Source organism: Furipterus horrens, unplaced genomic scaffold (assembly GCF_987537825.1).
Source record: "Furipterus horrens unplaced genomic scaffold, mFurHor1.1.pri manual_scaffold_1, whole genome shotgun sequence".
NCBI lineage: Eukaryota > Metazoa > Chordata > Mammalia > Chiroptera > Furipteridae > Furipterus > Furipterus horrens.
This window is the reverse complement of record NW_028327171.1, coordinates 78,611,771-78,634,129: the sequence shown is the minus strand read 5'-3', so window position 1 is coordinate 78,634,129 and position 22,359 is coordinate 78,611,771. Positions and strand designations below refer to the sequence as shown.

General features: G+C 36.5%; 1 protein-coding gene across 1 annotated transcript in view; it reads right to left on the bottom strand.

Moving 5' to 3' along the window:
* ARL13B (ARF like GTPase 13B) overlaps positions 1-22,359 on the bottom strand; it is a 64,941-nt gene that overhangs the window by 30,772 nt on the left and 11,810 nt on the right. The window contains exons 2-3 of the mRNA XM_090292090.1: positions 17,829-17,899; positions 10,405-10,654 (exon numbers count right to left, since the gene is read on the bottom strand). Of these exons, the coding sequence (XP_090148216.1) occupies positions 10,405-10,654; positions 17,829-17,899 (321 nt within the window). The remainder of the gene's footprint in view (positions 1-10,404; positions 10,655-17,828; positions 17,900-22,359) is intronic.

Genomic DNA, 22,359 nt, shown 5'->3' with positions numbered 1-22,359 from the left:
TATCAGTTGGAGCTCCTGGGAGATGACAGGGCTGAAAGTATAAATCTGGGTCATTTGAGTAAATAAATGGTATTTTACATCAGATGACTTCAGGATGAAGTCACCTAAAAGGTACATAGATATAAAAAAAAACCTGGCAGTCCAGAGAGGAGCCTGGGCTATTCCAAAATTTATATTTAAAGCAGAAAAAGGAGTTAGTAAAGGAGATTGAGAAGAAACCAATAATGAAGTAGGAGGAAAACCATGAAATGTACTGAAAAATGCAAAGAAGAGTGTTTAAGAAAAATAAAGTTGAGGAAATTGTCAATTCTGAGGTAATATAAGAATGGCAAAGTGACAATAAACTTGGGAACATGGAGACAATTTACTCATACCAACAAGAACAGTTTCAAGGAATTGTAGGGATGGAAGCACAAGCGGAGTATATGAGGAAAGAATGCAATATGAAGAATGACAATAGCTACTATAGACAATTCTTTCCAAAAGTTTGAACAGACTATGAAAAGGAGTGAAGAACTAGGAGAGGGATGTGGAGTCAGAGAACTTGGTAATAAAGTTAAGAAACACGAGAGCACATTCTGCTAATAGGAATAATCCGGAGAGAGAAACTCTTGATATAAGAAAGGAAAGGGATAAGATGCCAACATAGAAAGGGCTGGAATCTGGAGTATGAATGCAGAAGCTGACCTTGGATAGCAGCAGAAACAATTCTTTCATATTATAGGAAAAAAGGCAAGGTTTAGGAATAAAAGCAGATAGGTGAGCAAATTTGGTGGTGGGAAAATGGGATTTCTTACAGGACAGTTTCTATTTTCTCAAGGAAGTATGAGACAAAACTATTAACTGGAAAGCACAATGGAAATAAGGGAGAGCAGAAATACACATACATACACCTCCTAACACTATTAAATAATTTTTAATTTATAAAATATAAAGAAACTGAAGAGCTTTCCACGGTGTCAATTATTAAGCATTACTGAAGAAAAAGACATTTCACATATGCCAGTTTCAAATGTTTAAGGAACATTATAAAAAAGATAAATTTAAAATGGATGATAAACTCTCAAGCTAATCAGGTGGTGATGGACATATTTCTTCTGTCCCTTCTAAAGTTGTGCTATGCTTTTTTACCTAGTGCCTTACTGATACTTGTTTACAGTTGCTCCTAAATTATTTATCATGAAAACTGAGAATATTAAGTATTTGGCATCGTTATATCCAGATGGATTTATAAAATAATAATTTTATTAGCATTCATATGTATACATGGCACTTTGAAAGCAAGATTTCAGCACAGAAATGTTCACAGCAATGTATCACACATACAACTTTGTTATATTTTAAGACCATTGTACATCTTAACCTAAGCAATCAAAATAACATGATATTTAACAAATCAGCTACTGAACATTTTGTATATTTTATTCACATACTGAATAGGCACTACTAGTAATTTTTCCTTAAAATCAATACCTTAATTGAAAAAATTCTTAAGCATTGGAGGTACAATATTAGTAACCTACTGGTTCTGAAAGTATGCAATATTAAAAATAAAAGTAATATGAGTACTTGGGCTCATATTCTTACCCACTAAACTACATTATTTTCTGTAATCAAAAGCTTCATGTAAATTCATATGATGAGATACTTCAAAACTGAATCTCCTAACTCACTCCATTTGGACACAATGTATCATTAATAGTAACTATTCATATCCACCATCACATTTATAGAACACCAGTAAAGCACTGCACTAGATGCTTTAAACACATTATTTGAAATTCACATGACAACACAGGGATTAAAAACCTTATTTACAAGTGGAGACACAGAAGCTCAGAAAGAGTAAGCTATCCAAGGACTGACTGTAAAGCCCACACTTTTCCCTTCCTTACCAGTAGCTCTTAATTTTTGCTGTGCATCAGAATGAGCTGGAAAAACCTGTAGGGGCAAAAAACAAAAAAAAAAAAAAACAGGAACAGTCCTGGCCCTACCCTTTAAAATTTAGGAGGCCTGGGCTGATGCTGATGAAGGTGTTCCCTAGACAACATCTCGCTGCTTAACAACACTGCCTACAGGCTTTTCTTTGTTATTTTGTCTTTAAATGGAGTGTGCTAGGGCATGGGAGAAGAAGGATGGGAACCTCTTCAGGCTCCTTGTGCATGAATTACCAAGAAAATGAACAAGCTGAGAAGCTTTAGTGTAAACTACAGCTGCTATGATAGAAGCTGGATGCCCTGAAAGACAAAGGAAGTCCTCAGCAAGGAAGTCTGGAGGTGAGTAAACAGTGTAACTAAATAAGGTTTATGAAGATGACAGCTTGGTAAAGTTCCATGGAAAGAAAAGAAATCTTAAGCCAATGGATCGTATAAATACAGTAAGCAGGGGTTTCAAATGGTAAAAATAGTGAAATGAAGGGACTCACTGCTGTATCTAAGGATCAAGTAACACAGGTAATGCATACTTCTGGGTTTCTAAGCACTCCAGAGAGGACCCAGGTTCTTCTATTTATTAGTTAAAAGTCTTATTTTGTAAAAGTACATTTGACTAAAATTGTAATGAGTACCAGGAAAATCGTAACCTCGGTTCATATAATAAAGAGTATGATTAAAAAACAGTTGCAAACTAATATTTGCCTGTAATATTATCTAGAAGGAAGGTGAGTCAAGTAGGCATATAAAGGTCAGAGACAAAAATCCCATATTGAAAAAGTAATAATAAAAATTTAATTATCATTTCTCATAATATGGAAACTCACTGTCATGGTTTTAACCTTTTTGGTCATGAAGATCCTTTCAGTATTTGATGAGAGCTACGATCTGCTCTTTAAGAAAAATGCACATACGGACTTCTGGCCAAGATGGAGAACTAGACAGACACGCTGCATCTCCCTCCACAACTAAGAAGAAATACAACGACCTCAAAACTAGAGAAAATCAGACGTTCCAGAAAATCAAGCTGCATGGATACAAACAAAGACAGAAAGAAGAAATACCCATCCAATAGGTAAGAGGGGTGGAGCCAGGGCGGAGAGGACAGAGTACAGTGGAGGCGGCGGCAGTAGGCCAGCGAAAAGCGTAGTCACACATTTTAAAAAGTTGGGAGGGACATCTGGGGAGCACTCCCAGCAACAAACCAGACCACGCAGCTTATGGTCCCAGAGCCAGGGAAAATAGAGCCTCATTGCTTTTGACTGGGCAAACAAGTGGGGGTTGGGGTGGAGGAAGAAACTGCCGGTTGCTTAGCAGAGTCCGCTTGTTTAAAGGGTCCCCACGGCCCTAGAAGATCCGCAGACCCACCCACTCTGGGTACAACAGACAGGGAAACAGCTAGAGAAGCGCCAGTCCCATATAAAAGTGGGAGAAGTGCCTGGAAAGGGGACAAGTGCTGAGCAAGCGGCATTGTTCCCTCTCTGAACCCTCCCCCACATACAGCGCCACAATGTGGTGAAACAGGTCGCCCTATACTGACAAATCCCTAAGGCTCTGCCCCTTACAATGTAACAGACTCGACAGCTCCACCTAAGACACTGAGCCTGTCAAGATGAGGAGATAGAGAAATATGGCTCAACAGATGGAATGGATCAAGATTCCAGTGGGAGAACTAAGCAACGAGGAGACAGCCAACCTAACAAATGAGGAGATAGCCAACCTAACATTCGCAGAGTTCAAAACACTGGTGATAAAGATGCTCACAGGCTTGACAGATAAGCTTAATTATAGCAAACGCATAAAGGAAGAAGTGAAGGCTCTGCTAAATGAAACAAAGGAAAATCCACACAAAACCAATGGTGAAGGGGAAGAAACTAGGGTTCAAATCAATGATTTGGAACATAAGGAAGAAAAAAACAGTCAACCAGTACAGAATGAGGAAACAAGAATTGAAAACAATGAGGGGAGGCTTAGAAACCTCTGGGACAACTTTAAACATGCCATCATCTGAACCACAGGGGTGTCAGAATGAGAAGAGGAAGAGCAAGAAATTGAAAACTTATGTGAGAAAATAATGACGGAGAACTCTCCAAATTTGGTGAAGGAAATAGACATACATGTTCAGGAAGCACAGAGAGTCCCAAACAAGCTAGACCTAAAAAGGACCACACCAAGACACATCATAATTAAAATGCCAAAGGTTAAAGATAAAGAGAGAATCTTAAAAGCAGCAAGAGAAAAGCAGTGTTTCCTACAAAGGGATGCCTATAAGACTATCAGCTGATTTCTCCAAAGGAACTTTGCAGGGAAGAAGGGACTGGCAAGGAGTATTCAAGGTGATGAAAAGCAAGGACTTACAACCAAGATTACTCTATCCAGCAAAGCTATCATTTAGAATGAAAGGGCAGATAAAGTACATCCCAGACAAGGTAAAGCTAAAGGACTTCATCATTACCAAGCTATGATTATATAAAATGTCAATGGGACTTACTTAAGAAAAAGATCAAAATTGTGAACATTAAAATGACAAAAAACTCACAACGATCAACACCTGAATCTAAAAAATAAAAACAAAATCCTACTAAGCAAACCAGAATAGGTACAGAATCATAGATATGGGGATCATTTGGAGGGTTATCAGCTGGGAGGGGGATGGGGGAGAAATGGGGAAATGGTGCAGGGATTAAGAAGCATAACTAGTAGATACAAAATAGACGGGGAAGTTAAGAATAATATAGGAAAGGGGGAAGCCAAAGAACTTATATGCATGACCCATGGACATGAACTAAGGGGGGTGGGATTGATGGAGGAAAGGGGGGTACTGGGCAGAGGGGAACAAAGGGAAAAAAATTGAGACTACTATAACAACATAGTCAATAAAATATACTGTAAAAAAAAAAAAGAGGAAAATGCACATACACTCAGAATAGTGTATGTGATTTCAGAGGGTCCTGGGAGGCCACTCATGGTGCTAAGTCTCCAGATCAAAAACCTATTTTAGATTTTGACACTGTGTCGTCTGTCTGCTTCTGGAACAAGAACCCAGGCCCCTCTGACATCTCCTGAATCAGAAACAAGGAACATTTAATAAACATTTTAAATGTAGAAATAAAACCTCTTTTTATTGAAATATTTGTAACATCTAATAAGATCGTATCAAAGATACTACGTTTTCTTCCCTTAGTGAAACTTCTCTATATTTATCATTTTGTTGTGAAGCACCCAATTTGTGAGATTTGGCCAAAAGTTAAGTTAGGTCATAAAATTCCACAGAAAAGCAGATAGTATGTAATGAGAAAGTGATACAATTCCAAGAGTTCAAGTGTGCTAACACAACATAGAATTGTTACTACCCTGGGAGAAATTTTTAGTTTGTGGGTCTCCAGAGTTATCCCCATGATAAATCTTAGGAGATTCAACCATTAAAAAAGAAGGGTAATTTACTATTTCTCTGAGACTAACTTTTAAGACTATACTAGAGAGAGGAGATGCAGAAAGAGCATATGCCTTCTTAGAACATCGGTGTAACTGTGGACGCTGACAATTTCAATATGTTGTTTAAAATACCTCCCAGCTCAGTTCTTTCCATAGGTAATCAACAAATAATGTCTTGTGTTATTTTTAATCTATTTTATTGATTATGCTATTACAGTTGTCTCAATTTTTCCCTTTACCCTCCTCCACCAGGTACCCCCCATTCTCTCCAGCAATCCCTCTTTAGTTCATGTCCATGGGTCATGCATTTAAGTTCTTTGGCTCTTCCATTTCCTATACTGTTCTTAACATCCCACTGTCTATTTTGTACCTACCATTTTGTACTTCTTAATCCCTGCACCTTTTCCCCATTCTCCCCCTTCCCCTTCCCAGTTGATAACCCTCCAAACGATCTCCATAACTCTGTTTTTGTTTTGCTTGTTTGCTTAGTTTGTTTTTTAGATTCAATTGTTGATAGTTGTGAATTTTAATGTTCATAGTTTTGATCATCTTGTTTCTTAAATAACTCCCTTTAATATTTCATATGAAAATGTTTGCTTGGTAAAAGAAAAGAAAAGAAAAAAATAAAAGGCTTGGTGATGATGAACTCCTGGGAAGCAGTTTATCTGCCCTTCAATTCTAAATGATAGCTATGCTGGAAACATCTACATGCCTTGTATTATTAATGGAAAGTGTCTATGGTGGATGTTGAGCTTCAAACTTGGGATTACTGCTGATTTCAGTGCTATATAAAACTGCAAAGGTTGTTTATTTTTTTCTTTTGAAAAGGTCTTTATCTATTGGTATTATCTAGTTTTAGGTTTAAAATTAAGTTATAAATGGTTTAAACATAAGTGCGGGGCATGAGGGCAGATGACAGTTCACACCTTAGTAAATCAGAATATAAATTAATCTCTATAATAGATATAAGAGAAAAAGAAAGACTTTCTAGGTAAATAAACAGGTGAATTACAGAGCAGAATGCTTGGATGACATCTATTTTTGCTCACTTTAGAAGGGATACAAATCAATTTTACTGAAATGGATTCTCAGGATGGCTACAGTATGGTTCATGTTATTATACACTGATGAATAGAAATGCACAATTACAGTATTTTACAGCTACTATTATAGAAGAGGTATTCAACCACTATCTGCCAAACAACTTCTGAGCTAATAAGACACAGAAGCCTAACGATGTTCTATGATATTGACCTTTCAAGAGAACCCTCAGGTCTATAACATAGCGTGAAATTTGGCTGAGGCTCCCTCTGCACTGACATATGCTGTCCTACTGGTGTGCAGGAGCAAGTCAGGCAGGGGTAGAGACTGTCCCAGACCTGCTACTGTGGCCATCTAGTCTGCTTCCCATAATATGAAGGAATCTGGCTCTATCAATTTGTAATACTGTGATTACAGACAAGATCCTAATTTTTCTGGTTTATTTTCTTCTGTTAAATGATTGATTCTTCTTAGAGGTCTGTGGTTGTTCTCCATATGCTCATTTTTAAAGGGTGGGGAAAAAGATCATACAGGTGTTTAAGTGAGTTCTAAGAGGCGTTCTAGGACTTATATCAGCTAGAGTAGGCTCAGACAAGGGGTTAATAGAAGAAATTAGATGCTGTGATTGGACTTTGCAGTTGAGACGTGTGTGCAACAAGGAGTACTGTAAACTGCCTCCTAAGTCAGGTCCTCTCCCCATACTTCCCCAAAGCCCACCAGGCCCTAGCACTGAGCTTATTAGGGTTGGTCTGCTGGAGGCCCTTTGCACTAATTATCCAGTAGACTTTTCAATGCCATACCTATTAGGTGCTAGAATTATATGAGTTAAAAAACAAAATTCCCTAGCTGTGTGGAGCTCTGAAGGTAACCTGAAGGACTTAAAGCAAAGAAATAGTAAAATGATCAATTTGCATTTTAAAAAGAACACTCATTTTTTTTAATATATTCTTGCTGTATATCACTTGTTAAAGCATAAAAACATATGTCAGTTTTTGTAATTTAGAAAATATCAAAGAACTCAAAGAGGTCCTACAAGGAATGTACAGGAGATTAGAGTATAGGCAAGACTTCTGGCAGGGAGGGAGGCTGGCTAGGAAACCACTGCTCTTATAACACCAGGGGAAAGTGAAGAGTAATGAAAAGAGGTAACATCAAAGGGAATAGAGTAGTAAAGAGATCTGAAGGATATTCAGACAGTAACATCAGTAAGAGAAATTACCTTATTTTTCGTTCCATAAAATGCACTTTTTTCCCCCCAAAAGTGGAGGGGGGGAAAATGTCTGTGTGTCTTATGGAGCAAATATTGCGTCACAGACTGTGATGTGTATTACTTGACCTGTCAGGGGTGGCGACAGCTGTTAGAAGAGGAAGTGGTGGGCTGACACGAAACCCCTGGGAACGCTTAAATGTCCCACTTTACTGCTGAATCTCAGGGCGTCTGGTCAGTATGAAGATAGCGAAGAAAGTGATATCATGATTGTGAGCAACTGAGCTTCATAAATTCTGACATTAGTGATGATGAGTTCTTGGGGTTCCCAGAAAACTAGGAGAGTACTTGAACCTTAAAGTGTCTCCTCATTTGTTAATGACAGCGATGATGGTTCTTAATACCTCTGTTGACTGCTGTTCACTTTACATGGTTGAAATATTATTGTTATAATTTATTAAATATTTTAGTACACCATTTGATTCAGAATATTTTTTCTTGTTTTCCTCTTCTAAACCTAGGTGTATCTTACGGTCAGGTGCGTCTTATAGTGCAAAAAATACAGTAATTGTAGGTCAGAGAGAAAGAGGTAAGGAGAAGAACCCCGAATATGGGGCTTGGGGAAGATATTTAAGAGGGATATAAACATAAAAAGGAGTGGGATATAAAATTTTATATATCATATGATCACTGCATACATTATATTTTTACAAAAATATGCACAGGAGATTCATCAAAACGTTAGAAATGGTTCACTCTGTATGGTAGGTCAATCATTTTTTTTAAAACTCATTCTTTCCTGTATCTTCTAAATTTATTAAGAGTATACTTTGTTGTACATCTTGTATATTTCTGAAGCACATTCATTTCAAAAAACAGTTTACCTTTCTTAATAAAAAATTCTATGGTTGTAAAACTCCCTTAAAAAACTGGTCAAATGGCAAACCATATTTCATAAACACATTATTCCAGCCATAATTAATTCTCCTATCTTTGTGAGATCTCACTGACTATGAAATTACAATGGTGAAGCAATCACCCTAGTTGTGGATTTCTTCTTTCTATTCTAGAAATTTACTAGCTGAGAGGTGATGGAATTGCTGACAATCAATTGATTACTCAGTAATCACTGTAGTCTCATGAATTGCAAGCCCCTCCTTTGGGGCTTTCCACGTCCATCTGTATGACCGACTCTCTCACCTCACGTGTCATCCTCTTAATTAAATCTACCCTGCTTATCATAACTATAAGAGTAACATGCCCCTGTCGTCACCACCACCACCACAGGATTCCCAATATTCTTTTACCTGCTTTATTTTCAATACACTTATTATCTAACTAATAATATAATTTATTTATTACATTCAGTGTGTCTCACCCCCTAGAATATAAGTTCCTGAGGTCACACACAGATTTCTATTGTTTTTGTTTTCAAATGTATCCCCATCATCAGAACAATCGCTAGCACACAGTTGATGTTCAATAAATATTTGCTAAATTAATGCATACATTAAAGAATAATGCATGAGAGCATAAATTAAATGACGATTAGATTTAAACAAGCATACACAATTACTTCACAAATGAGTATCAATCATTAATATTTTTTATTTAGAAGACACTGATTTTCTACTTAAACATTTGTAGAGACTAATTTAGCCTACAGGGTTCAACAACACGCACTCTTTGTGTATATGTCTATTAAAGTTTCCTTCAGATTCAAAATGGTGAAAATTTATTATATAAATCAAATAATTTCTCTAATTGGTTAGATATATAAAAATTAAACAGTATAAGCTTACAGTTTCTCATTTAACTACCTGTTTGTCTGTGTTTTAGTCTTAGTAACGAATCACAAGAATGAGGGCAAATGGACAAGAAGGCAAGGTCACACGTTCAGCTTACTCCAATCTTAAAGGCAATTTAATTTAAACTCCTTTCACTTTGCTGTCTTGTAGTTATAGCACCATCTGGTGTTTACTATGCAGAAATGCTATGAGGGCAAGTAATGCAAAAGTTCTCTTGTCAGTTTTTTAAAAAGCTTTAGGCAAGCCTTGGCGGGTGTGATTCAGTGGATTGAGCGGTAGCCTGTGAACCAAAGGGTCACTGGTTTGATTTCCAGTAAGGGCAGGTGCCTGAGTTGCAGGCCAGGTCCCCAGTTGGGGGTGCACGAAAGGCAACCACACATGGATGTTTCTCTCCCTCCCTTCTCCTGTCTCTAAAAATAAATAAATGAAATCTTAAAATAAAACAAAAAACGGTTTAGGCAGCTAGACAAAATTTATAAGCATGTGACTAAGTGACAGATCACATGTTTAATTTGTAAAAATAGAAGTAAAAACTGAGAAATAAATGTGGCATTAGAAGAATAAACCATTTAAATAACTTTCAAATGAATATTCTTTAAGGAAAAAAGAACAAAGGCAAAAGACAAACTGGTTATTAAAGGAGGAAACATTTGAAAACCATTCCAGAACCTTGTTAATAAACTATTTAAAAATGCAATATTTGATAAAACGTAAATTATCAAGTAAAACAAAGAGTTTATATCTGAACACCCAGGAGCTCTAATTATAAGGCTTCTTCATAATACAACGTCAACCTTTAATCCCTACAGATAGCATTATAAGAAGGCCTCAGTAAATTAACAACTCCCAGTTAATTAACATGCATTTTGTTTATACTAAGGCTTGACTGTGTTAGCTTATTCAGTATTCTGTAACTCAGGTAAATTTCTATATTGGCTAATGCCATTGCCTCCACATTTATAATAAAATCAACATTACTTACACTAATATAGGCTTTCCAGATATCCTAGGATGTCTTAGTACTTCTGACATTGTCTCTTTTGTCTCTTCCATTCTTTCTTCATCACTGGAATCCACAACAAATATTACCCCAAAGGACTCAGCATAGTAATTCTTCCAGATTCCCCTAATTCTTTTTCCACCTCCCAAGTCAAAGATGGTGACTTCAAATTTTCCTTGTCTAAGATCAATTTTGGAAAATCCAACAGTAGGAGCTACATCTTCAGGATACTCTGTTTCAAATGATATTGAAAAAAAATCTTTAGACTTTAAATTAATAACAATTTAAACTCACAACTTAAAATGAAATATAAAGTATCATACTTTAGTAGGATGGAATGGAATGTTTAGTATTTTCTTACAGAATAAGCTCTGCTAGTTTGGGGGAAGAGCAGATAGTATAAAAATGTCTGACTAGAATTTACACTCCATGCAGACAGGAATTTCTTTGTTTTTGTTTGTTTTTTATTAATATAATGCCTACCACATAACAGGTACTTAAATGAATAAATAAATGAACTTTTGCCTTACGTTTATTTATTCTCCAAGTTACAAACAATAAAAATTTCAACCCTTCAACATCACAGACACCCCCAGAAATCATAATAAGATCTGTGGACTTATAAAGAAAATCTGAACATTCAGAGAACAGTTTAAAAGAACGAAAGAACAGCAGAAGCTATGAAGAGTATGATCATTCTTTTTTAATTAACTGAATTCAAGCTATAATTAGAATAAAAAGATTTGTGAGGGCAGCTTACAAATATAAAGAGTAAATTCATTATTTCTATAGAAACATGTTTTGGATGCTCTTGTAATTTTATAATTGAGTTTTTTTTTTTTTACTTCTGTATATGACAACACAAAGAAGGTACAAGGTGTATAATATATATGCTTATAAATGCCAAGGAGTGGTAATGACAATAGGGATTAAAAAGATCACTAAAGTTCAAGAAAGACTTGAACTAGAAGCTGCAACTTAGGCCTTAAAGCTAGGTAGGATTTAGACAGAAAAGTGATCTAAGTAACAGAAATGGCAAAGGAAAGAAGTACAAACAAATTGAACACTGTGGTTGGGTCAAACCCTTAATGCAGACTAAAGAAAGTTCTGAAGATAAGAGAATTGCAAACCACAGAAGGTATTTCAGCAGACAAATAATATAATTAAGGCGACTGAAGTTGTACTTTATTAAGATTCATCTTTATAAAAGTTTCTGTAACTGACTGGAAATGTGAATGATAGCCATGTTTCAGAGACGCGTGCAAATCAAAAGAGAGAAACACAGATTATGAATGAACACTAGAACATGGTGTCTCAATGGTTATGGAAAAGAGTTTAAACTCCATGTCTGTCTCTTCCATTCTCTCTCCACCACCAGAATTCACAACAAATATTACTCCACTGGTATAGCTGCACAGCCACAAACTACATGAGGCTTTTTAAATTTAAATCAATCAAAATTAAATAAAATTAGAAATTCAGTTCCTCAGCTGTATTAGCTACATTTTAAGTGCTCAGAAGCCATATGTGGCTAGTTGCCCATCCTATTGGACAGAGCCAATATTGAATGTTTCCATCACTGCAGAAAGCTTTAATGAATAATGTTGGTTTAGAGGAACTTATCCCACATTCAAAATGGGTTATTATAAAGATAAATTTGAAAGGCTTTTGCTGCTAGGCTTAGGTGTGACTGAGAAATAGACTTGCAATGCACCACTCCCTTTTACCAAGCACTTCAGGACACTTTACACAGCTCCCAAGAAAGTTAACAGAGACTTTACATGTCGCATTTCTGTAACACTTCCTTTTGTAGGATAAATGAGCAAGTATAAGAGCGATATAAGCAGCCTGATACTAAAAAAACAGGATGATACCATACATTTAAAAATGTGAATCTATTCCAGGACAAAACTGAATTCCACATTTAAAATAGGCATCTGTCTTTGAGTGTGATTTGCGAGATATCTTCAGGACATTATCAGTGAAAATAAATATGTTGGAGTAGGAATAAGGAAATTAAAATGTACAAAACACCTACTCAGTACCAGGATTTAGTTAGGCATTAGGATGTACAGATAAATAAGACAGGGTTTTTGTCCTATACACAGTGCAATACCGAGAGACAGACCATCAATGCAAATAGTGTAAGAACCAATATGTTCTGTGAAAAAGTCTGGCAAGGATAGTGTGAAGGTGTTGTGGACTGCATGCATGCCTGTATCCTCATAAAACTTATGTTAGACCCCTGACTCCCAATGTGAGTGTACTTGAAGGTGGGGCCTTGGGGAGGTATGTGATTAGATTTAAGTGAAGCCATGAGGGTGAAGCCCCCTTGATGGGATTAGTGCCTTTGTAAGAGACACGAGAGAGCTTGTTTCCTCTCTCTTTCCTCCACCTGTGTACACAGCGAGAAGATGAATGTTAGTAAACCAAGAAGGAATCACCAAGAATCTAACCATGCTGGCACCATGACTGCAGACTTCCAGTGTCCAGAACCATGAGAAATAACTGTTGTTTAAGCCACCCAGTCTATGGCATTCTGTCATAGCAGCCCAAACTGAGATAGAGGGCATTCAAAAGGAAAAGGGCAAAGAGGAGGGAAGGGTGAGTTATGGTCTAAAAAGACTTGAGAAAGGAAATGAAATGGCAGTGAAGTCTTAAAAGCTACAAAATTATAACAAAGGGAGAACATTCTAGGCAGGGAAGCAATGTAAGCACAGATAAAATGATGGCAATATTCCCAGGAAACCAATTCAGATTAAATAATTCTTTCAAGGCTACATGGTAGACAGAGCCAGAACTTAAATCCAGGTCTTCAGCACTTTATAAGCCTGTTTTTTGTTTGTCTGTTTTGATTCATGGAACACCCTACCCCATTTTTCTTATTCTTTCCTCTGGTTTCTACTTATGATTCTGTGTTTTGACACACAAGACAAATACTCAGGCTATAATCTTCCCCTATCCATCTCTGACGAGTCCTTCTTACTTTTAGTACCACTTACAACCTCTACCATAAAGTCTGTCTTCTTGCTGGTCTTCACAATAGCCTACAACTTCCCAATAGCTGGGACCTGTCTTCGTAATCTTAGCACTTAGCACAAAGTATACAGTGGCTCATTTCACAACACCAGAGTGCTAAGATAGCTAAAGCTGCTGTCCTTATGTTCATTCTTCCTTTTTCCTTTCATATATTTATCCATCCATCCATGCTTGTGATCATTTATTGAGAGCCTATTCTATACAGATCAAGCATCACACAAGAACCAAAGGTGCAAAGATATATGGTTCCCAACCCTGAGGATTTCAGTAAAGTACATGCATTAGGACAATAACTAAAAAGTCCAAGGTATAATGAAAATATATAATGAATGACTATTTATTGACTATTATATGCTAATCATTATGTAAGGTTCTAGATATACAAAGATTAATAAGATCCATCTTCTGATCTTAAACAGCTATTACAGTAGAGAAAAAAAAAAGGGAAACATATTGGGTTGGCCAAAAAGTCCATATGATATTTTCTGTAAAATAAGGGGCACATCTTTCATTTTCACCAATAACTTTCTCGATATGGATATTTTGAGTATGTTGGCTATCACCCAGTGGTATAACGTTGATTGTCTTCAATTAATGTCTCGATTTGATTGCTATCCACTTCAATTGGTCCACCTGACCGTGGAGCATCGTCCAGCGAGAAATCTCTAACACAAAACTTCACAAACTACTTTGACACATTCAATCAGCCATAGCACCTTCTCTACACATTGCACAAATCTTTCAGTTGCGTTTTCACCTTTCTTAAAATAATAAAGCATAATTTGACAAAAATGTTGTGTATTTTCTCCCATCTTCAATATTAAAAAAGCTACACAAAAATTTATTAATTTTGATCAGTTTTTTTTTAAATACACAATGATATGACAGCTGTCACAATACAATCTAACGAAGTTGTTTCAAATGAAGTTAAAGACAACTAAGCACTACTAGAGTCATCTTACGGAAAAAAAGCCAAATGAACTTCTTGTCCAACCCAATGTAAACTAATAACTACAAATAATAAAAATGTGTTAATTTCCAGCAATGCTAGGGATGAATTTACACAAAGAAGTTTCCTACTCCAAAAAACCAATAGTTCTTTAGGAACTTTTAGGAAACAGCATTGGACAGAGAATCATCCTAGATTATTTTAGCTGAGCACAGGGCTATTTAAGATAAAGACTACATTCCTTAATCTCTAGGGCAGTTAGGTGAGGCCTTGAGAACAGGTTCTAGGTAGTCTGCTAGTGGTATACTGGTAAATGTTTAATGGAGTCAGGGGAAATATGTGTTTGCCAATTTCCATGGTGTAAATGCTCCCACTATGGCCAATTTCAAACTACCAACACAAAGTACCTGAACAGAAAGTTGGAAAAGAGATGTGCATATTTAGCTCTCACTAACTGATATAAGGCAATAAGCACAAGTAGGGCCAGATCCAGAACACCACTGATTCTAGTCAATGGCAGGTAAACTGAATGGCAGGTGCTGGCTTCTGGTCACACACTTAAAGTAAAGAACAAGGTCCCCTTTTGCCCTTTATCCCTTCCTTCCAGCTGAAAGGCACTCTAGTCATGAGCCAGGCTGCACCAGATAGGCAAGAGAGAACACTTGGAATGGCAAAACAAATAGGAGAAGGAACTTGAGTTCCTAACACCATGGAGATGCTATGCTGCTCTAGACTAGTTTTGCCTGCTGTTAAGGGAAAAATAAACTTTTATTTTGTTAAGCTGCTCTTATTTTACTTCTGTTACAACAATCAAACCTATATCTAATTAATACAATCATTTTCATAGATGTGAAGAAAAGTTGACTAAAAGAAGTTAAGCTCAAGATAGGGAAAGGATTCTTATATTAGGAAGATACTATCACAGTATCGATGAAAGATATTGTAGTCTGGATTTAGACAAAAGCAATACAGTTAGAGAGGAAGGAGATATATCTCGAAAGAAACAAGCAAATATCAAAACAAAGACACAAACAAACATCAGAGAAGAAACTGAAATAATCTGAAAAGAAATCATGAGTTAAATGTGTTAAGAATACTGCCCACTACACTTAGGCATGGCCTGAACTAGGACACCAAAATGAATAAAACTACCCTTTGGGAAATTAGCTTGGAGAGGTTGAGAGATACATAAACAAAAGGGCAATTACTGTATTTTTCGCTCCATCAGATGCACTTTTTTCCCCCCAAAAAGTAGGGGGAAAATGTCTGTGTGTCTTATGGAGCAAATATTTCATCATAGACTGTGATGTGTATTACCTGACCTGTCAGTGGTGGCAACAGATGTTAGAAGAGGAAGCAGTAGGCCCATGCTAAACCCCTGCGGATGCTTAAATGTCTCACTCTACTGTTGAATCTCAGGGCGTCTGGTCAGTATGAAGATAGCGAAGAAAGTGATATCAGTGATTGTGAGCAACTGAGCTTCATAAATTCTGACACTAGTGATGATGAGTTCTTGGGGTTCCCAGAAAACTAGAAGAATACTTGAACCTTAAAGTCTTTCCTCATTTGTTAGTAACAGCGATGATGATTCTTAATACCACTGTTGACTGCTATTCACTTTACATGGTTGAAATATTATTGTTATATTTTATTAAATATTTTATTACACCATTTGATTCAGAATATTTTTTCTTGTTTTCCTCCTCTAAACCTAGGTGTGTCTTACGGTCAGGTGCGTCTAATAGTGCAAAAAATACGGTAAGTAGTGATACAAACAGATCTAGGTAAGAGTATGTCAAAACAGAGAAAGTAGTTAATTCTACTGATGGTAATAGGTGAAGGCAGCAGATGATCAGAAAGGATTTCATTAAGAAGGAAACTACATTACAAAGCCATGTCTTCAGAGATAAGTAGACATTCTATCTTTAAAGATAAGCAGAAATGTTCTCTTCAGTAAGACACATGGGAACAGAACAAAAATACAAAGGCATGAAAGGCTCAATTTGGAAAAGTTCATGTAGTTCTATTTAACGAGAATCTTTAAGAGAAAAAAGGTAAAAACCAGTCACTGGAGTAGGCTGAATAGTAAATATAAGATGAAGAACAAAAACAGAGCCAAAAAGAAGCTCAAAGTTGAAGGCAATTTTGACTACTTGTTCATTTGAAACCTTGAGCATTTTCTAAGCTCAGACAAAGGAACCAATGGATATATGGAGGTGGAAATCAGAAGAGGAAGAACCTAATGGAAAGAGGTATTCTAAGTACACATAACAAATCACATGATATGATTAGCAGATTCTTAGAGTCTGCACCCCTGAATGTAAGGCTTTGAAGGAATGGAAGAAGGGAAGACATTTAGATAAAGGAGTCTGGCTTGCCACCTGTTTTTATATTGCTCTCAGGCTAAGAATGTATTTTAAATTTCATAACACAACAAATAAAGTTTCATTGAACATGGCCATGCTCATTAGCTTACATACTGTCTATGGATGTTTACATACTACTATGTCAGAGCTGTATAGTTGGGAAAGACACCATATGGTCCTCAAAGTCTAAAATATTTACTATCTGGCTCTTTGCAGAAGTTTGCCAACCCTGGTTTATATGATGACAGTGAATGCTCTGCACGGATACCTATAAGATAGCCTGAGAGTACCAAAAGGCATTAGAAGAATCCACAGACAATAATGTGTCATATACACCTAATGTTACATTCAGGGTGACAAAATGTTTTTCTCCAACAGCAGGTTTTGCAAGTGTTAATTTTCTTTCATAAACTTTCATAAATAAAAGGCCCCCCACACCCAATCTGGATGCATGGTATCTTTTTCAAACATCTATTTTCAGAAACAAATATATGTTAGGTTTCCTTTCAATTCATACCCTTAAGATTCCTGAATGGTACCACATCTCCTACGTACACAAAAAACTCTCTAGCACAGTTATCTCTAAATTGTAGTACAAATCATTAAATTAAGACTGAAGAAATACATCCAATGAGTTGTAATATAAATGAGATAAAATGCTTTAATAACACAGAGGCCCTATCTTTAACATAACTCTAAAAATTACATATCGTATTGAAAAAAATCAAAAGATGCAGACAATTCTGTGGCTAACTATATTTCCACCTCCCTTTTATTTAGGTGTAGCCTTGTGACTGAATTCTGGATAAGAATATGTAAGTAGAAGATGGGTATCCTTAAAAGACCTCAAAAAAACTCTGCATTTATTCAAATTTAACACATGACAACAGGCTGGTATTATGAAGCTAGAGTCTATTCACCACATTAGCCACAGTACAGTGAGAATATGAAGTAATAGAGTGCACACTAGCTGTACTTAATAAATATGTAACAAGGCAATTTAAATAAGTAAACAATTTGGAATAATTTAATAATAAATATTTTCAGCTTACCTCCTTGGATTCCCTTTGCCGTTGCCGTTTTACCAGCATTATCAAGTCCCACCATCACAAGAGTCACCTTCCTTAAAATAATAAAAATTAAAAAATCACTTTCTGAGTTAATTCAATATGTATTGGGAAAAAAATAAAAGCAAATACATTAATTCAAGCAACATTTAAGAGCATCTACTGTACAAGACAATCTGCTAGACACTAGGGGTAAAATGATGAATAAACATTTAAAAAGCAAAATTTATGAAAAATACTTTAAAGCGTCATTCTTTCGTACTCTAAGCAAAAAAAGGGAAATTGTACAACAGATAACCTGAAGGATAGAGAATAAATAAGGGAAAAAGACTTCCAGTGAAGACAGAGGCGTAGGTAGACACGCTCTGTCTCCTTGCACAACCACAGAAAAGAATTACAACTAAATCTCAAAACAGATAACGCCCAGAACTATCAGAAAACTGAACTGTATGGAAGTCCAAAAACCAAGGATTTAAAGAAGCCACATTCATCAGGATGAATAGGAGGGGCAGAGACGTGGAGACTCAGTGGAGAGGTGAGGAGACACAGTGGAGAGGTGAGGAGACGCAGTGGAGAGGTGAGGAGATGCGATGGAGAGGTGAGGAGACGCGGTGTGGCAAGGAGAGGCAATGGCAGCAGCAGAACATTCTCGTGTGGTGGTTAAAAATCAGGAGAGATACCTTGGGAGCGAGAATCCCAGTCCCAGGCCAGATTGCACAGCCCAGGGTTGGGAAGATAGATCCCCATAACTCCTGGCTGTAAAAACCAGTGTGGGTTGGGGCAGCAGAAGAAATTACTGTATTTTTAGAAAACTGCTTAAATGGCTCACACAGTCTTAAAACATATGCAAACCCACCTAGTCTGGGATTCAACACCAGGGCAACACCTGAAAGGGCATCAGTCCCATACAGGAAGTAGGAGAAGTAACTAAAAATGGGACAAGTGCCCTGCAAAACCCCAGAAGCCAGTCAGCAGCAGTCCCCTCTCCAAGCCCTCTCCCCACACAAAGCCACAAAGCAGTGAAGCGGGTTACCTCACCCTGGTGATTACCTAAGGCTCTGCACCACACAATTTATAGGAAGTCAAAGCAGCTCTACCTAATACACAGAAACCAACACAGGGACGCTGCCAAATTGAGGAGACAAAGAAATATGGCCCAAATGAAAGAATAGGAAAAAAAAAAAAAAAACAGAAAAAGAATTAAACAAAATGGAGATAGCCAACTTATCAGATGCAAAGTTCAAAACACTTGTGATCAGGATGCTCAGAAAACTCACTGAATACGGCAAAAACATAAAGGAAGAAATGAAGGTTACACTAAATGAAATAAAGAAAAATCTACAGGGAACCAAAAGTGAAGTGAAGGAATCCAGGATTCAAATCAATGACTTCGAACATAAAGAAGAAATAAATATTCAACCAGGACAGAAAGAAGAAACAAGACTTGAAAAAAATGAAGACAGTCTAAGAAGACTCTGGGCATCTAAAATGCCAACATCCAAATCATAGAGATGCCAGAAGGAAAAGAGGAAGAGCAAGAAATTGAAAATGTATTTGAAAATATAATGAAAGAAAACTTCCCTAATTTGGCAAAGGAAATAGAGATACAGGTCAAAGTCCAGGAAGAAGAGAGAGTCCCAAACAAGTTGGACCCGAAGAGGACCACAGCAAGACACATCATAATTAAAATGCCAAAGTTTACAGATAAAGAGAGAATCTTAAAAGCAGCACAAGAAAAGCAGAGAGTTACCTACAAAGGGGTGCCTATAAGACTGTCAGCTGATTTCTCAAAAGACACTTGGAAGGCAAGAAGGGACTGGCAAGAAGTATTCAAGGTGATGGAAAAGCAAGGACTTACAACCAAGATGACTCTATCCAGCAAGGCTATCATTTAGAATAGAAGAGCAGATTAACTGCTTCCCAGACAAGATAGAGCTAAAGGAGTTCATCATCACTGAGCCATTATTACATGAAATGTTAAAGGGACTTTTAAGAAAAAGAAGATCAAAAACTATGAACATTAAAAAGGCAACAAATTCACAACTATCAACAACTGAACCTAAAAACAAACAAAAATCTAAGCAAACAACAAGAATCATAGGTACAGAGATCATTTGGAGGGTTATCAGCTGGGAGGCGGTAGGGGGAAAATTGAGAAAAGGTGCAGGGATTAAAAAGCATAATTGTTATATAAAAAAATAGGCAGGGGGATGTTAGGAATGATATAGGAAATGGAGAAGCCAAAGAACTTATATGCATGACCCATGGACATGAACTAAGGTGGGGACTGCTGGAGGGAAGGAGCATACTAGGTGAAGGGGGTAAAGGGGAAAAAAATTAGGACAACTGTAATAACATAATCAATAAAGTATACTAAAAAAATAAGATTTAAATGAAAAAAAATTGGTGTCAAGTTTCAGTTTCCAAGAACATACTGACAATGTTAAGTGAGGACTTACTGATTGTGGATACATTCCATATATGAGGTGTGAGAGTATGAGTGGAGTGTGTTTGTATTCTAATATATGGATAATAATACATGTATGTTTTTGTATCTTTTCACCTTAACATTGTATTATAAAAAATTTTAACGTCATTAAATATTTTCAATATCAAAACAAAAGAAATAAGGGAAAGATAAAAATGGAGAAAGGGAGATGGATTTTAACTTATGAGTTAAGCATAATGGCTGAAGAATAAATTTTTTAGTAAATTGAATTCTAAGGATTATCTCAAACATGTTTTTTCTTGTGAAATTACATAAGAAAATAATTATTGTTATATTCTAGGCACTACTTGTGTGCTCAGTTCTGTTTTTAGATATGTGTGGCACCTTACCGAATACAAATCTTAAATATAGCAATAATAACATGATTAACTTAAGTGCTAACATATTTTGAAAGAAGATTAAAATTATAAAGCTAAAAATGTTTCTGATGATACAGTCAAACTTCAGAATCAGGAAAAAAAATACAATCTATTTCAACTTTACAAGTGAAAAAATATGAGCCCAGAGACAGAAGACAGAAGATGATGAGTAGGTTATAAAGGACCAGAACCTAATTCACCCTAAATCCTGGGGGAATTCTTTAACCGGGAACAGGTATAAAGGAACAAACCTATTATACTGATGCTATTAACATGATAATTTAATCCACCACTAAAGCTCATTTCTGTTCTAGGTTACACTATTGCACAATTTAAAACTTGAGACCATCCATTAACACCATGGTTTTGAGAATACACAGAGAAAGCCACAATATAGCACAGCTGCTGTGTTAAAACTACAGAGCCACACTCTTGTGGGGTAGAGTCAGGGTTTCTACCAAGCATAGTCATTTTTTACTCACAATCATCCCAAGACAGGTTAAAAAATAGAGCTTATATTGCAAGGAAGGGTGTTCTTTTCTCTCTCTAGACCTGGTTCTTGGATCCGGACTTTTTTAAAAAATCCAGTTATATTCAAAAAAGTTCACATAACAAAGATAAAAGACAGAGGTAGGGATGTGAGGCAGTCCAGCTATGGGTCACAAGATGAGGAAGAACAAACTCAGTCTTGCAAAAATCAAATTGATCCTTTGTTAAACAAATAGTTAGTGACCATATTCTGTGCACCAGATAGATACCAGTATTTTAGATAATTGATACACCGGTTTATTAAAATAATCAAAACACTGGAAAACAAACTCTTTCCTTCTTAAACTTACATTTTAGTGGCAGAAAACAGTAATTATTAATATAAGAAATAATTATACATTATATAGTATGTTGGAAGGTGATTAAGTACTACAGGAAAAAGAACAGAGCAGGGTAAAGGGGAGCACTAATGGGGAAAGGAGGTGGGTTGCAGTTTTATGTAGTGTGATCAGGGTAGACCTGATTGAGAGGATAAAGTCTGAGCAAGGCCTTGAAGGAGGGAGTTAGTCATGCAAATATCTGGGGCAACAGAGAACAGCTAGGGCAAAGGCACTACAGTGGGGCATGCTGGAATGTTCCAGTATCAGCAAGTGTGGTAAAACCCAGTAAGAAAGGCACTGGAAAGGGCAGGAGATGAGAACATCAAAGACAAGATCATGTAGGTCCTTGCAGGCCATACTGAGGACTTTGGCTTTTGTGAGTGAAATTAATATACTCTCCAAGTTAATTCCTTTGTTATCCAGAAGGCTTCTTTTTTTCTAAGTATTTCAACCATCCCTACCCGCAATGGAAAATAAATGGAAGGATATCAATGCTTGAGTCAGTGAAGAATAACGTAAGTTTCAATTAGCAGCAACCTATACCTAAAGCTCTGGTCAGTGGTGAGGTCAGTGAGAGTGCCCAGGAGATCATCTGCAGACTATGAATTTAAGGAGCTGAGGTAGCATGTAGGTACTTCCAGTCAGGTGGGAAATTTTACTTGTATTATCAACTTGGAAAGATTAGTTTACTTCTTCAGAGTATAATTTATTATTTTGTTTGAAGAATTCATAACTACTAAATATCAAGCAACAAGATTTAAGTGCAAAATAACTTTCTA